General features: G+C 46.7%; 1 protein-coding gene across 10 annotated transcripts in view; it reads left to right on the top strand.

Moving 5' to 3' along the window:
* LOC137439459 (multidrug and toxin extrusion protein 1-like) overlaps positions 1-16,258 on the top strand; it is a 649,989-nt gene that overhangs the window by 615,150 nt on the left and 18,581 nt on the right. For 8 of the 10 annotated variants that reach the window (XR_013621306.1, XR_013621304.1, XR_013621305.1 and 5 more), the window contains 2 exons: positions 4,577-4,709; positions 12,399-12,493. The exons of the other annotated variants lie outside the window; for them this stretch is intronic. Coding sequence is in view for 1 of the 8 variants with exons in the window: in XM_078767904.1 (XP_078624030.1) it covers positions 4,577-4,709; positions 12,399-12,493 (228 nt within the window). In the remaining 7 variants the exon portion in view is untranslated. The remainder of the gene's footprint in view (positions 1-4,576; positions 4,710-12,398; positions 12,494-16,258) is intronic. 10 annotated transcript variants of the gene reach the window in all.

Raw genomic sequence — 16,258 nt, 5'->3', positions numbered from 1 at the left:
CGAAGGCATGTTCGCTGGAGGCATTATGTTTTCAGGATGTCTGTCCGTCCGTCCGTGATAGGTTTTTGGGCGATTGGGCGATTCTGCCCCTGTTTGGAGAACACTCAGTGAGGCCTTCATCGGGGCCAAGCGAGCCAGGGCGTTTCGGGACCTGGTTCGCGCCATTGACCTAGTCGTTCGCACCAATCGGAGCTGTTTTCGGATGACGTGCTGATGTCCTTGGACTTCGCGCCAGGCTCTGTGCCGACCGGGCCGACGTGCATCGAAGTCCTTTCCAAGGGTGTGGTGCTGACCGGGCCGCCCTGGGGCTGACCGGGCAAACGTGGCGTTGGTCTGACGGGGCCCCCGCAGCCGTGATGCCCCCCCCAACCCCCCCCCCCCCCCCAGAATTTCCATGTTTTAAACGTTTCCCAGTGCGTACCCTGGATTAGAATAGGCACACCATATCCCTGCGTGTCGTAAGAGACGACTAAGAGGGTTGGCGTCAGGAAGGGCATCCGGCCATAAAAAAAACATTGCCTCAAAAAGAGAACCATGACAATTACAATAACATATGGGCAGGGTACAGCCCGAAGTGGAGATCGGTTTCTGAGGTTTGGGACATGGAATGTAGGGACAATGACAGGGAGATCAGGAGAAGTGGTGGAAGTATTGGTCAGAAAAAGAGTGGATATATGTTGTGTGCAAGAGGCGAGATGGAAGGGAAGTGGTGTGAGAATGGTGAAGGGTAAACAGGGACAGAAATACAAGTTTGTGTGGCAAGGGTGCCTGGAGGGCGTGAATGGTGTAGGTGTCCTGTTTTCTGAGGAGTTTGTAGACAGTGTGGTGAGTGTGACTAGAGTGAGTGATAGGTTGATGATGGTGAAAATGATGATTGGAAAGCTCTTGGTGAACGTCATCTCGGGATATGCTCCGCAGGTTGGTCGGAGCAATGAAGAGAAGGACAAGTTCTGGTGTGCGATGGATAAGCTGATGGAAAACGTGAAAGATGAGGAAGTTGTTGTGGTAGGAGGAGACCTAAATGGACATGTGGGAAGGAGTATGGTTGGTTTTGAGGGAGTTCATGGGGGTTACGGACATGGTGTGAGAAATGGAGAAGGTGAAAGGATTTTGGAGTTGCTGATGGAGCTGATTTGTTGATTTGTAATACTCAGTTCCAGAGAGAGGATAATAAGCTTGTTACATACACATCAGGTGGGTCGACGACAACCGTTGACTACTTGATGGTGCGTAGGCGAGATGGGGGCACCTCCAGGACACAAAGGTGATCCCGGGGGAGGAGGCTGTTTCACAGCACCACTTGGTTGTCTGCGACAAAAGGGTGAAAGGTGCGAGGAGAGCTCGGTGGGTGAAGTACCAACCGAGAATGAAGGTGTGGAGGTTGAAAGAGGTGACAGTAAGGGAGGCATTAAAAGAGAGGCTGAGTAGAGTAGAGGATGATGTGGTTGAGCTTGAAAGTGGTTGGATGTCAATGAAAGCGAGTCTGTTGGGAGCCGTTGGTGAGGTAGGTGGATGGACAAAAGGACCACCGAAGCACTCGGAAACATGGTGGTGGGATGATGAAGTTGGAAAGAGGATTGACGAGAAGAGGAAGAAGTTCAAGGAGTGGCAGAAGGCGAAGGGTACGGGAGCAGAAACAGCAGAGCATGAAAGTTATAAGGCAGCCAAGAAGGCTGCAAAGAAAGAGGTAGCAAAGGCGCAGGAGGCATGTAGGAAAATGTTCGGAGAACGCTTGGATTCGGAAGAGGGTCAGAGAGCAGTATTTAGGATTGCAAAGCAGATAGCGAAAGAGAGGTGTGATGTGATGGGGGTGAGTTGCTTGAAGGATGAAGTGGGCCAAATCGTTGTGGACCCAGATGGAATTAAAGGAAGATGGAAAAGATATATGGAATTGCTGTTGAATACAGAGAATGAATGGGATGGCAACATAGAGAGTAACCCAGTTTTAGGACCGGCAGAGAAGATAACTGAGAAGGAAGTTGAGGAAGCGATAAAAGCAATGAAGAGTAGAAAAGCGGGAGGGCCGACGGGAGTTGTGGGAGATATGTTGAAGGCAGCAGGAAGTTGGGGTGTGAAGAGAATGACAGAGATCTGTAATCTGGCTGTGAAAGAAGGCCGCATTCCAGTGGATTGGGAACTGAGTACCCTCGTCCCTCTATACAAGGGGAAAGGTGACCCTCTGGAGTGTGGCTCGTACCGAGCGATAAGGTTATTGGAGCATGGAATGAAGGTATTGGAAAGGGTGCTGGAGAGGAGGATAAGGAAGAAAGTGAAGATCGACGAAATGCAGTTTGGATTTATGCCAGGACGACAGACGCGCTTTTTATTGTGAGGCAGTTGCAGGAGAAGTACATGGAGAAGAGGAAGAAGTTGTTTCTTGGGTTTGTTGATCTGGAGAAAGCATTCGCTAGGGTTCCACGCAAAGTATTGACATGGGCAATGAGGAAGTTAGGAGTGGAGGAATGGTTGATCAGAGTAGTGATGGCAATGTACAAAAGAGCGCACACAGCTGTAAGGACGAAGGACGGGAACAGTGGTGAGTTTGAGGTGAAGGTGGGAGTGCATCAGGGGTCGGTACTAAGTCCACTACTATTTGTAGCTGTGATGGAGGTGCTGGCTCAGAACGTAAAGGAGGGTTTACCGTGGGAGTTGTTGTATGCAGATGATCTGGTGTTGATTGCGGAAAGTATGGATGGCTGAAGGAAAAGCTGAACAAGTGGAAGGAATGTATGGAGACAAAAGGTTCTGAAGGTGAATATCGGAAAGTCGAAGGTGTTGGCAAGTGGTAAAGCATGTGTTGAGGTGGAAAGAACTGGGAAGTGGCCCAGTGCTGTGTGCAGGAAGGGTGTCGGAGTGAACTCCATTCAATGCACAATGTGCGCTGAGTGGGTTCATCAAAAATGTAGTGGTCTGAGAGGGTCATTTACCAGTGTGGCAGCTACATTCATATGTAAGGTGTGCACAGAGGGAGCTGCAGATGGAGGAAATGTTGAGTTGGATCTTGGAGAAGGCGTGAAGCTGGAAGGTGTGAAAACATTTTGCTACCTTCGAGACATGCTGAATGGAGAAGGTGGATCAGACTCGGCAACGGTTGCTAGAGTGAGATGTGCATGGAAGAAGTTTCGAGAACTGAGTGGTGTGCTGATGAGGAGGGGCGTGTCGTTGAAGCTGAAGGGAAAGGTTTATGCTGCATGTGTGAGAAGTGTTATGATTTATGGGAGCGAGACATGGGTAATGAACGTGGAGCAGCAACGAAGGTTGGAAAGGGTGGAAATGCGAATGGTTCGATGGATGTGCGGAGTATCGTTGAGAGAGAGGAAGACAAATGATGAATTGCGAAAAATAATGGGAATAGAGCCTGTGATTGATGCTGTGAAGAGGAACAGGTTGAGATGGTTTGGTCATGTGTTGAGGAAGGATGAAAGTGACTGGTTGAGAAGAGTGATGGAAATGAATGTAGAAGGAAGTAGAGGACGGGGAAGACTGAGAAAGACTTGGCTAAAGATGGTGGAAGAAGAAATGCGGGCAAGGGGGTTAACAAGGAGAGATGCAGAAAATAGGGCAAGATGGAGAAGATTGTCATGGGGACCGCAAGGCTAACCCCTGCTCTAGCAGGAAAAATGGCCTTAAAATGCATGTTGTTGTTGTTTTGTTGTGAATGTTATTACAAAACAATATTAATACTAATAATGTCCCACTTCCCCAAGGCGTTTTTCCTGTAGTGATAACGTGTATAAATAGCTTATAGTTAGAATGGCATTTCCGTGGGAGCAACGGCTTCTACAGGAAGTAAAAACATTATAAACCACAAACACTTAAGCTTAGCTTTTTAAACAGTCGCTAATGCTCTGCCTAACACTAAATTAAGAAATTTGGAGGAATCCCGACATCCGTGAAGTAAGGTTTACTTACAGAACTGAGCGAAGATCTACTGTACTCTATATAACCCACAATTATTGGGTTAATAACATGGCTCTTTTTGCCGCTACCGTGGCATTTTCATAGCGAACTTCTGAAACTCGCTCCTGCTGTTTCATACGAAACCGAAAGGGAAAAGCTCGGGTTGTGCTCCTTTACCAAGCAGCTAGCTAGCGCCAGCCAAACCAGCCGTTCCTTAACAGTTTTGAATGGAGTGCTTGCTCAAATGCTTGAACCACTTGGTGATCTCTCCACAAGAAACTTGGTAAATGAACACACGTCCAATGTTCTTGAGATCCGACCATAGGCGACTGTAATCTACATACCCCAAAGGGGAATGACCATGTTTTTTCCGCTCCCGAAGTGAGCGAGTGTACTCGTAATTTTCAAGGTAACAATAACATTAACACCCCCTGGCGGCTCCCGCATGGAGCTGGGCTTCTCGTCAAATTAACCACTTTAGTTGGTCGTGACCAAAACTTTCCAAGGATATTGTAGGCCACATGGGGAGTACATAAGGGTAGGAGCGGGGTGAAGGTTTTGGGAAGGGGGGTGAGGGGTAGTTGGATTTGTTGTTTTGAGAAGAGTCGGGAAATAGCACGTTGAGCCCTCTTGAGGATGGCACTTGTTGTTCTCATTTCTCAATTTTTTTTTCCAGGTAGTTGCTGGTGGCATCTTGCGAGGATGCGCTCTTCAGAAAATTGGAGCCCTGTGTTGTCTGATTGGCTATTATTTCATTGGGATTCCCATAGGAATCTCCCTTATGTTTCTCACAGACCTGCACGTTTTTGGTAAGATGTTTGAATGGAGCCAAACAAATGGCTGAACTGATTGCCCAGTTAATGATTTGAACTTGTGTTTCATTCTTTTTGTTCATGAAGTTTGTGAAAACTTTTCTTTTTGCACATCCTACTTAAGAGCACAGATCTGCCTTTTAACAGTTTTGCTTAAATTAATTCTGGAATAGGAGTATTTAATCACTGTTTCATCAAAAGCACGACGCAGTAGAAACTCTTTTATCCGAAATGGTATGGGACCAAGGGTGTTATGGATGAACCATATTCTGGCTAATCGATGTCATTGTCGTTAATGGATAAATTTTATAAACCTGGATGTCATATTATGGAACTGAATTCGTCCCCTAATTAATATATCCACCTATCCATAATAATAAAAGAGAATGTTGTGTGTGTGTGTGTGTGTGTGTGTGTGTGTGTGTGTGTGTGTGTGTGTGTGCGTGTGTGTGCGTGCGTACGTACGTACGTACGTGCGGGTCCATCCTCCATAATTCCAAAACCATGGAACTTAGTAGCATGCATACGAAGGGAACTCCAAAGGAGTGCATGAATGAAAAGTGGGTTTTGGGTAAATTTAAACACCCCTTTTGAAGATAATTAAAGGCGTACCTTCGTGAAAGGCTTTATCCTTGGTCAGCCCAACTTCACATCGCAGGGGTTTAAGCCGCCATTTTAATTGGGCCTATTCAAATTTGCATTGCCTTGGAAACACGATCTACTCTCACGAACTAACTGAAGTATATAATCAAAATCTGGGTTGGGATTTGAGGATCAGATCTTGAGGATTAAATAATGTCAACATCTGGAGTGAAATCGGGTTTTGTTAAGAAATTACCGATTCTTGTATCGAAGCATATTCGCCAAGCATTGGATTGTTCACCCAACAACAGGGAACGTGAGCTGGGTTTAGACCGTTTGCCTGTGTTGGTTGGAGAGTGTTTCCTGAGAAGATTGAGGTAAGTGTTGTTTTTGTATCATCCATGCTCTTTAAGTAATGTTGTGGCTGATATTGAGCTTAAGATATGCCCGATCATACTAAACACCACCTGCAGATGTCTGTCTGTCTGATGATTTTTTGACCGCGATACATTCCATCATTACTTATCCAATCTCAACCAAACTTGACAGGATGACGAAGGGTTACACAATGAAGGTTGCAGCGCATTCATTATGCCCCCCTCCCCAGGGGGGTTTTCTCCCCCAAGCCGGTTTTCCTCACCATTGCCGCCAATGGGGTTGCGTGTTGGGTGTGGTGGGAGGAAGGTTTGTTTCCTTCCCAGGGGGTGTGGGAAGGCAAAGGTGTGTTTTGGAAAACTCCATTCGGGCTTTCTCAACAATGAGTTCTCCTGGGTCTGCTGCCATACCAACCCTTTCATTGAGTTGGCGACGGATGGTGTGAGTTCAAACTGTCGTACTTTGTGTCTGAAGGTCAGCTTGAATCTGTTTGGCAGTTGATCGAGGTGCTTTCTCCACCATTCAAGCAATCCTTCGCTGCAATCTTTGATCAAGTTTTCTCTTGCGGCCACGTCCAGGGAGGTTGGCTGCAGTGCCATGGGCCTTAAACTTCCTGATAACATTGCATACGGAGGACACAACAGCATCAATGTCTCTGGAGATGGACTTGTCGCCTTGAGATTGTCCATGCTTGGCTACAATCTTGTGTCTGACCGCCTCAAACAATTCTCTGGTTTTCTTTCTTTTCTCCATGCTCATTGCGGTACACACAGTGACACAAAACATCAGAATGACTCCTTTTCGCCATTCAAACTGGTTGAATGAGTGATTTTTATATTGCAGGCACCTGAAACTCACCATAGGTGAGTTCAATTCCAAAGCAAAGGAGAATCACCTGCTTGAAATCTAATTATTTTTTAACAACTTCTAAAAGGTGCCAATAATATTGTCTGGGCCATTTTAGGATTTCTGTGTGGAATACGCAAAGATTTAGTCCTTTTTTCAGCTTTTTTTGTTTTGTTCCACTGCAAACCAAAGAAATACAAATGTGGATACCAAAATATTTTTTTATTTCAAACAATTTTCTGGAAGGAATTGTGCATTATTTGAAAAAAGTACAAGGGCGCCAATATTTTTGGCCACGACTGTATATATATATATATATATATATATATATACATATATATATATATACATGAATGAATTGCGAAAGATGATGGGAATAGAGCCTGTGATTGATGCTGTGAAGAGGAACAGGTTGAGATGGTTTGGTCATGTGTTGAGGAAGGATGAAAGTGACTGGTTGAGAAGAGTGATGGAAATGAATGTAGAAGGAAGTAGAAGACGGGGAAGACCGAGAAAGACTTGGCTAAAGATGGTGGAAGAAGAAGAGATGCGGGCAAGGGGGCTAACAAGCTGAGATGCAGAAAATAGGGCAAAATGGAGAAGATTGTCATGGGGACCGCAAGGCTAACCCCCGCTCTAGCAGGGAAAATGGCCTTAAAATGCATGTTGTTGTCGTTGTGTTGTATATATGTACATATATATATATATATATATATATATATATATATATATATATATATATAGTGCGTATCAAAAAAAAGGTAATCCGAAATCAAAGGGTTAATATGCAAAGGTTATTTCGTTTGACAATTTACATGTGGTTTCGCAATTATGAGGAGATCCTCAACTTTCCATTGATGCCTTTCATGCATCATTGCTGTCACACATGACCGAGTACATGTTCATTGAAAATGACAAGTTCAAATCGCATTTTTACAAGTTTGGCTAATCGGTGCAAGACGGTTTTAAATGGACGCATTACTTGTCGACTGCCAAGTTGATTATGTAAAATTGTTAAGCTGGTCTGGTAATCGTCGGTTGCATCATCCTTTTTTAAAGATGGGTATTTAAGATGGGCCTATAGTGTATGGGGTTAGAGAGAGTCTGAGTCATTGAAAAGATGGTTCAACTTACGACTGAAGAGCGGACCTTCGTGGTTACAACCTTTCACCAAACTGGAAGTTTGCAGCGAACTCGTGATGCGTTCAGGGAACGTTTCCCAGAACGGGAGCCTCCAGCAGCCAAAGCCATCTGGGCGAATGTTAGAAAATACCAAGAGCATGTCACTAGCCTCAACCGCAACAAGGAGAATTCTGGTAGGAGGCGCACTGGGTGATCAGAAAAGAACATTGCAGCAGTAAGGCAGCAGGTTTTGGAGCATCCTAGGGATATCAGCGCAAGATGAAATGGGACGGGATTGCCTTTGGCAACATTCAACCGAATCACACGACTGGACCTCCACCAACATCCATATCGGATTCACATCTGGCATCAACTTACGCCGGTGGATTTTTCCAGGAGGCTGGTGCTTGCCAGATGGTTGATAGCACGTTGCGAAGCAGATGTCAATTTCCTGCAGTATCTCGTTATCAGCGACGAAGCTGCTTTCGCCATGGACGACAAGGTCAATACCCATAATGTTCTTGAATATGCACCGACAGGACAACCCCCGGAATTTAATTTTGACACCAACATGAATTGACAAAAGTGGCCTCTTTGGCTGGGACTTTGTGGAAGTGGTCAGGTGCTCGGACCATTTTTCTTTCAAAGGAATGTCAATGGTAACAGGTATCTGCAGATGATCAATGATGAAGTTTTACCGCAGCTGGAGGAGAACTTTGAGCGACAGGTTCGTGGTGTCTTCAGATATCTCTGGTGCCAAGACGGCGCCCCAGCACATCGTCTTATCGCTGTCCGAGATCGACTGAGGGAACTCTTTGGAGACGGAGTCATCGCCCTCAACCATGCAGTGGAATGGCCGCCAAGATCACCTGACCTCACACCATGTGATTATTTCCTTTGGGGACATTTAAAGAACAAGGTGTTCGTAACTCCTCCCCGTGATCTTGACGAATTGCAGGGCCATATTCGACATGAAGTGGATGCTTTGCGCAATGATCCGGCTATGGTGAGACGAGCAGTTCAGGGCATGCTCCGGCGCTGTGAGCTTTGTGTTGAAAGGGGAGGTGGACATGTTGAAGGTGTGGGCGCATAAAGACCAATCATTCCTGAGAAAAGTTCACATCTGACGTTAATTTTGCACCAATTATCCTGACTTGCATCGATTAGCCAAACTTGTAAAAATGCGATTTGAACTTGTCATTTTCAATGAACATGTACTCGTACATGTGTGACAGCAATGATGCATGGAAGGTATCAATGGAAAGCTGAGGATCTCCTTTTAATTAGTAAACCACATGTAAATTGTCAAAATAAATAACCTTTGCATATTAACTCCTTCAATTCGGATTACCTTTTTTTTGATACGCACTGTATATATATATATATTGTTACGATTTTCCACCGCCCTTCTTCCCCTTACCAAGGGGGGATTAAGCCCCTTATTCTTTCTGGGCTTGGTGGACCCGAGAGACTTGAAACGCCTCTTCCGGGCAAACGCAAAGTCGGATTTCGGGACTAAGTCTCGCTCGTACCTAAATCCCTGTGCCGCCACGGAAACGGGAAAGAAGGCTTCGCACGAGCCACGTGTGATTTGGGTACACCAAGCGGATTGAGTACCACGTGGTCCGTGCAGTTTTCTAGTAGTGGAACCCGATCCGAGCGATACTATTTGTATCACGCTTAGTCAATGAGGAAATCACAAGAACGATCGAATGAAGAAATAACAGGATTTAATAATTATTATTCCCAAGTTTGTACAATGATCGGTAGACGCAGAGACACAGTGCAGCACTTAAATAGTCTTATTCTTAACACCCAGACTCGGGCCCGTCGCACTCACACAGGGAATTGCAGGCAGGTTGATGTTCAGGCCAAACGCGCCGACGTGGTCATCCAGGAACGGCCCCGTCCAGCTCTCCACGGTCCCAGCACATCCCGCGAAGAAGGCAAGCAGGCGGTGGAAGGATCCTCATAGCGCATCTCCCGAACAAAAGGCAGCCGATGAGGTAGGAAGGAAAAGTACGCATCTCTCAGCGTGGCTGGCGGTTACACAGCACGTTATCACTTGCGTAACTCAATGCACTATAGGCGGCTCGGCTTCAAGCTCAACCGAGCGTCACTTCATACGAGCGCATATCCTGGTTCATGCGCGTCTTTCTCCACTCAATGCCAACTCAGTCCTCGTACCTCAATTGCTGCTTGAACTCCTAGGTGCCAACTCCTCACGCGCTCTCCAATCCAACTGCTCACGAGTCCTCCTGGGGGCTTTGCGCAACCGCTTATATTGATACGTCCCGAACCTTCTCGAACCTTCTAACCACATCCTGTGACGCAGTGCTGCCGCCACACCCTCTGAGCCCTGATTGGCGGCTCGCGCTTACCGTCAGCTCCTCTGCCGCCCTCATTCGGTCCGCCCCTACCCTCCTATGCCTGCCTGGTGTTATTTCGCGCCAAAAGAACCAAAGGCATCACAAAGAGGCATGAGGCCATGGAGGTGGGATCAGGCAATGGAAGTAGGAGTAGGACCTATTCTCCTTACTCTACTCAATGCAGAACTAACATCGGAAAAGGACTAAGCTCACAAATACTAAGAGATAACTGCACTATCGCGAGGCTACATGTTGCTTGTGTGACTATCTATGAGGGGGAAATTTAACCTTTATTATACAACTGTTACCAAAACTCAAAACCACAACAATATATAATAATATATATATAATTATAGATATATATATATAATTATATATATATATATATATATATATATATATATATATATATATATATATATATATATATATATATATATATATATATATATACAGTATATATATATATATATATATATATATATATATATATATATATATATATATATATATAGTATACATGTGTATATATTATGAATTTTGGGTAGGCCTATATAGATTTAGGTAGATATGCATAGGTACGTGCTCCGATGTTGCGAAGAAGAAGAACCATCTCGATGTAAGTAAGTCAGGGACCTGTCTAGCCCGGTTTGTCGGAGTAAGCTGCGTATCTGTGTCCCCGCCATGAGGGGGTGGGTCATGTTAAGTAGTTCTAGGGTTTATGCTAATTCCCTGGGGTGTCGTCCCCTCTGTGATCATTTCAGTGTCCCTTATGGCAACACATCACATACATTAGCTAGCCCCAATAGCGCACCACATTAATTAATTCCCCTCTCACAATGACTGACCGGAACAACCAACAGGAAGCAACCACGCACTACGGTGCCATGGCAAACACACATCGACCAGCCAGGCAATAGCCATGCCCAGAAGGACTCGTGATTGACAGGGGGGGGAGGGGCAAGTAAAGAGCAGAGCGCCGATTGGAGAGGACGGAAGGTGAAGGACGTGCCACACCGATTGGCCACGGACTGATGGCATGACACGAAGGGCAAAAGGCGCTCGGCCAATGAGAGGGAACGGACGCGATCGGAAGATTGGAGAGGTCAAGGGGCGACACGGTGGTTGAAGGGGAAGGGAGCTGACGTCACGAGACGGCCAGTAAAACCACTGGCTGGCCGACATTTCGAGCTTCTCGTTGTTGGATTCCATCCTGCCTGGACCTCTCTCACCTTTCTCTCCATTTGGACCTCTTCCCTTGCGATCCGCAAATTGCCTGCTTTACAACGGACATTGGAAAAACGTTGGAACGCCATCGATTCTCCCCCTGGCATTCATGTGCGAGCAAGGCTTGCCATTGGAGCGGGCGAGACTGGGGCGAGCGAGTGGCTTGGTTGGTCCAGCAGTGTGCGAAGGGGGCCTTATTGAGGCCTAGTGGACGAGGGCGCACCAAGGCCTACTTCCCGCCGACACCGGAGCCTGAACGGACCTGACGATTCCAGACAGATAAGCCACACTATGCGCACACAATTGTTTCTTTAGTTATCCTCCGCATCTGTGTGTCGTCGAAGTCCGTGTGGGCATGTCCCGATATAGGGGTTTATTTTTTTACTGTCGCATCCTTTGTTCTCAGGTTCCGTTAATAAATATTCCTTTTGTACATTTTACATCCGTCTCGGGTTGAATTGATTTTGAGGTTGAAGACGCCTGCGTGCGGGGCCGTGAAGGTAAGTCGGCATCCTCCCCAAACCCCCCTGCTCGTGTATTGTCCGCCATCAATTGGAAACGCCTCAAAGTAAGCTCGATTAGCTATCCGTGGACGCTCTGTCTTCATAGAGCCATCCACAGGACAATATATATACAGTACATAATTATATATATACGTATATATATATATATACTGTACTACGTATATATATATATATACTATGTATATATTTCTATACACATATATAAATACATATATATTCTGGAACCGTCCCTGGGTCGTCTGGGTTCTTCCATATTCTGGAACCATCCCATAGGTCTGGACCCCGTCCCAGAGGAATATCTTTTTTTGCCCTATGGTTCCAGACTTATGGGACACCCTGTATGTATGCAGTACACCATACAAAGGGAAAGTAAAGGGTGGGTGATGGGACATAACCAGCATGGGAGACAGTGACACCACTTGTGAAGAACTGAATGTTCTTCCCAACGTGGACATAGAAAATAAGGTGTAAGTAATACTCAAGGTAAAGCAAAACAAACAGAATGACAGAGACAGTGAAAATGTAATTAATATCGCCCTCTAATGCTTGTGTGAACTCGACCTTTGGACACGTAACTTTGTTTGTTCTCATCCTGTTCTAACGAGCAGCAGGTATTAACCTATTTCTCTCTCTTGTTGCAGGGATGTGGATCGGACTTTTTATCTCAATCTTCATGCAATGCGTTTTCATGCTCTTTTCAGTCCTAAGAGTTAACTGGGAGAGCAAGGCTGAGCAGGTATATTGATGTCGTTCCTTCCTTTCCGATAACCTTTTGGTCCCTTGTGAAAGGCAAATCATATGCACTCGAAAGTGTGCAAACTGGGAGCAGGAACAAACAGTCCTTAAAGATGTATTTCGCAGTGCCAATTATTATTTCGTGTGCAGCCTGTGGTGCTGGTTGCATCATTGCTGGGGGCATCGCTGCGCTTTTGATGCAGTTCCCCTGCTTGCAGTGACGTTGTACTCATTTTGACGACCTCAGAAGGATTGATAGGCTTGGTCATTCAACGAAATGACAGGGGCTTGAAATCAAGACCCTACTATCTTAAGCCAGCCACCTTAACCGTTGATCCAACACCAGGATTGCAGTGCAAATAAGTCACAGCAATATCTGAGAAATCAATAGACGAAGTGTCACAAATATAAAAGAAAATATATTCCCCTCCCCCCCGAAAATATATTAAAAGAAAAAATATAATATAAAGAAAAAATATATATGGATGAGGTGTGTGTGTGTGTGTGTGTGTGTGTGTGTGTGTGTGTGTGTGTGTGTGTGTGTGTGTGTGTGTGTGTGTGTGTGTGTGTGTGTGTGTGTGTGTGTGTGTGTGTGTGTGTGTGTGTGTGTGTGTGTGTAATGTTACCGATAGACTCCTAAACGGAGAGGCTCACGTCCTTCATATTTGGCATAGACATGCCCATTGAGCCTGGGAAGAACATGGCCGACCTAAAAAAAAATATTTCATAATATTTTTTTACCATATTTTTACCTCAGCGCATTTCAGCGAGGAATATAATACACGGCATCTGAGCTGGTCGCAGAGCAGCGCGCTGATTCGCTCAGGGCGATCACGTGATGTTCCAACTTTGCCGCCATAATCTCACAGTTATGCATTCGCACGTAATTCAGTTTTTTCACATTTCAGCGAGGAACATTGCCATTCACACCACATCGGTTTTTTTTCACTTTCATCTGATATTTGTGATTTATTTCAAACAAACTGTATTTCCCATCTACACGGCCATGTATTCCTATTAACGTTATGTAAAGTACATAAATTGTGTGGATTACATCATTTGTGGATGTGATCAATTGCCAGTAACCATCTATATCCCTCCCCTCCCCTTCCCTCCTCCCCCTCCCTCCCGCTCCCCCTCCCTTTCCCCCGCTCCCCCTCCCCCCTCCCTTCCCCCTCCACCATACCCTCTCCCCTACCCCCCTCCCCTTTCCCCTCCCCTCCCCTCCCCCTCCCCCTCCCTTTCCCCCCATGCCCCTCCCTTTCCCCCCTACCCCTTCCTTTCCACCCTACCCCTTCCCCATCCCCCTCCCCTCCCCCTCCCTTTCCCCCATGCCCCTCCTTTGTGTACCCCTTCCCCAGCCCCTCCCCCTCCCATTTCCCCCATGCCCCTCCCTCCCCTCCCCCTCCCTTTCCCCCATGCCCCCATGCCCCTCCCCCTCCCCTTCCCCTCCCCTCCCCCTCCCTTTCCCCCATGCCCCCTCCCTTTCCCCCTACCCCTTCCTTTCCGCCCTACCCCTTCCCCATCCCCCTCCCCTCCCCCTCCTTTCCCCCATGCCCCTCCCATGTTCAAAACCATGATCCAGAATATGGGTCCCCTAAGATCCCAAGTCCCCAAGGCCCCAAAAAGTCCCCGTGCACCCAAAACACCCAAAAATTCCAGAGGACCCAAAATAACCCAAGGATCTAAAAGACCCTGAAGAACCAAAAGACCCAAAACACCCAAATAGACCTAAAAGTCCCCGATAACCTATAATATCCAGAAGACCCAAAAGTTCCCCGAATCTGGCAGGCGGGTATGCTGCAAGGTGGTGAAGACCCATGAAAATTAGGTACAATAGACCAACGGGCCCACTATATAAACTATACTAGTCATACTACATGCCACTATATACCCCCTACCCCTTCCTTTCTGCCCTACCCCTTCCCCACCCCCTCCCCCTCCCCCACTCCCCCTCCCCTCCCCCACTCCCCCTCCCCCTCCCCACCCCCCTCCCCCCTCCCCCTCCCCCTCCCCCTCCCCCTCCCCTCCACCCTCCCACTCCCTCCCACCCTCCCACTCCTCTCCCCCTCCCATCCCTCCCCCTCCCCCTCCCCCCTCTCCTCCCCCTCCCCCCTCCTCCTCCCCCCTCCCCTCCCCCTCCCCTCCCCCTCCCTCTCACCCCTCCCCTCCCCCTCCCCCTCCCCCCTCTTCTCCCCCCCCCCCTCTCCTCCCCTCCCCCCCCGTTCCCCTCCCCTCTCCTTCCCCCTTCCCTCCCCCGCCCGGCAATGCCGGGTACTTCTGCTAGTCTACTATGAATGGATGGATGGTGTGTGTGTGTGTGTGTGTGTGTGTGTGTGTGTGTGTGTGTGTGTGTGTGTGTGTGTGTGTGTGTGTGTGTGTGTGTGTGTGTGTGTGTGTGTGTGTGTGTGTGTGTGTGTGTGTGTGTGTGTGTGTGTGTGTGTGTGTGTGTGTGTGTGTGTGTGTGTGTCAGTTTTTGTGTCTATTGATTATGTACGTCTATTAATTAATTACGTTTTATTGAAATTTGCCTTTTAACTCTTCAAACTTCTGACACCGCTTCGACCTTTGATGAACCTTTAAGACCCCTAAGATCCTTCGGGGTCTTATGGTTCCAGACTTTGGTTCCAGGTCTTATGGTTCCAGGGCTTATGGTTCCATGGTTCAAAACCATGATCCAGAATATGGGTCCCCTAAGATCCCAAGTCCCCAAGGCCCCAAAAAGTCCCCGTGCACCCAAAACACCCAAAAATTCCAGAGGACCCAAAATAACCCAAGGATCTAAAAGACCCTAAAGAACCAAAAGACCCAAAACACCCAAATAGACCTAAAAGTCCCCGATAACCTATAATATCCAGAAGACCCAAAAGTTCCCCGAATCTGGCAGGCGGGTATGCTGCAAGGTGGTGAAGACCCATGAAAATTAGGTACAATAGACCAACGAGCCCACTATATAAACTATACTAGTCATACTACATGCCACTATATACCACTATACCACTATATACCACTATACCACTATACATAGCCACAATATACGAGTCATATAAACGGATAATGACTGTTGTCTCGCAAAGCACAATCACAAATGATGACAAACCACAAATGATAATACAGTCCATACATACAAATAATTACAATCAAGGACTTTGACAAAGAAGCAGGCAATTAAACCCATCATGTCTGCTCTTTCTAAACCACATTAATTCAAATAATCAGGGAATGGGGAGGGGGGGAGACAGCAGGGAGGCGTCATGATTACTACAAGTGTAGATAACTGCACATCGATAGGGTAGTTGGGGGTAATATGGACCCCCTAAGCCAAAGTCCTGATAGAGGCTACACAAATAGACAAGGAAAATTTCCAAATAATGGTTTCTTTGGACAACCAGACAGACTACATCCCCGTGCAGTTTGGGTTGAATAAAATCAAAGACATATGATTGAGGGGACAAATAAAAATATGCCATCAGTGTCCATATTCCCCACGTTGTTTGGAATATGGACCCCCCCATTGGGGTGATATGGACCGCAGGTCCATATTACCTCAATGTGGTAAGTCCAGTTTCTTTTCGACAAATGTTCCCTGGGACAAATGTTATTTTCCGATTTTTCTGTGAACAACAACCTTAGCGACACTCGTCACAGACGAAAGCACCTGTACCCTCATCGTCATTTTCGTTTTCGTGGGCCCATTGCTTGCATTCACTGCATTGGACCCAAGAAAATTCACCATCACTGGTGCATCTCTTCCTGCATGACGTCG

Source organism: Myxine glutinosa, chromosome 14 (genome assembly GCF_964187855.1).
Source record: "Myxine glutinosa chromosome 14, kmMyxGlut1.1, whole genome shotgun sequence".
In the NCBI taxonomy this organism is placed as follows: Eukaryota; Metazoa; Chordata; class Myxini; order Myxiniformes; family Myxinidae; genus Myxine; species Myxine glutinosa.
The sequence above is the reverse complement of the archived record's forward strand: the minus strand, read 5'-3'. Positions and strand labels throughout refer to the sequence as shown.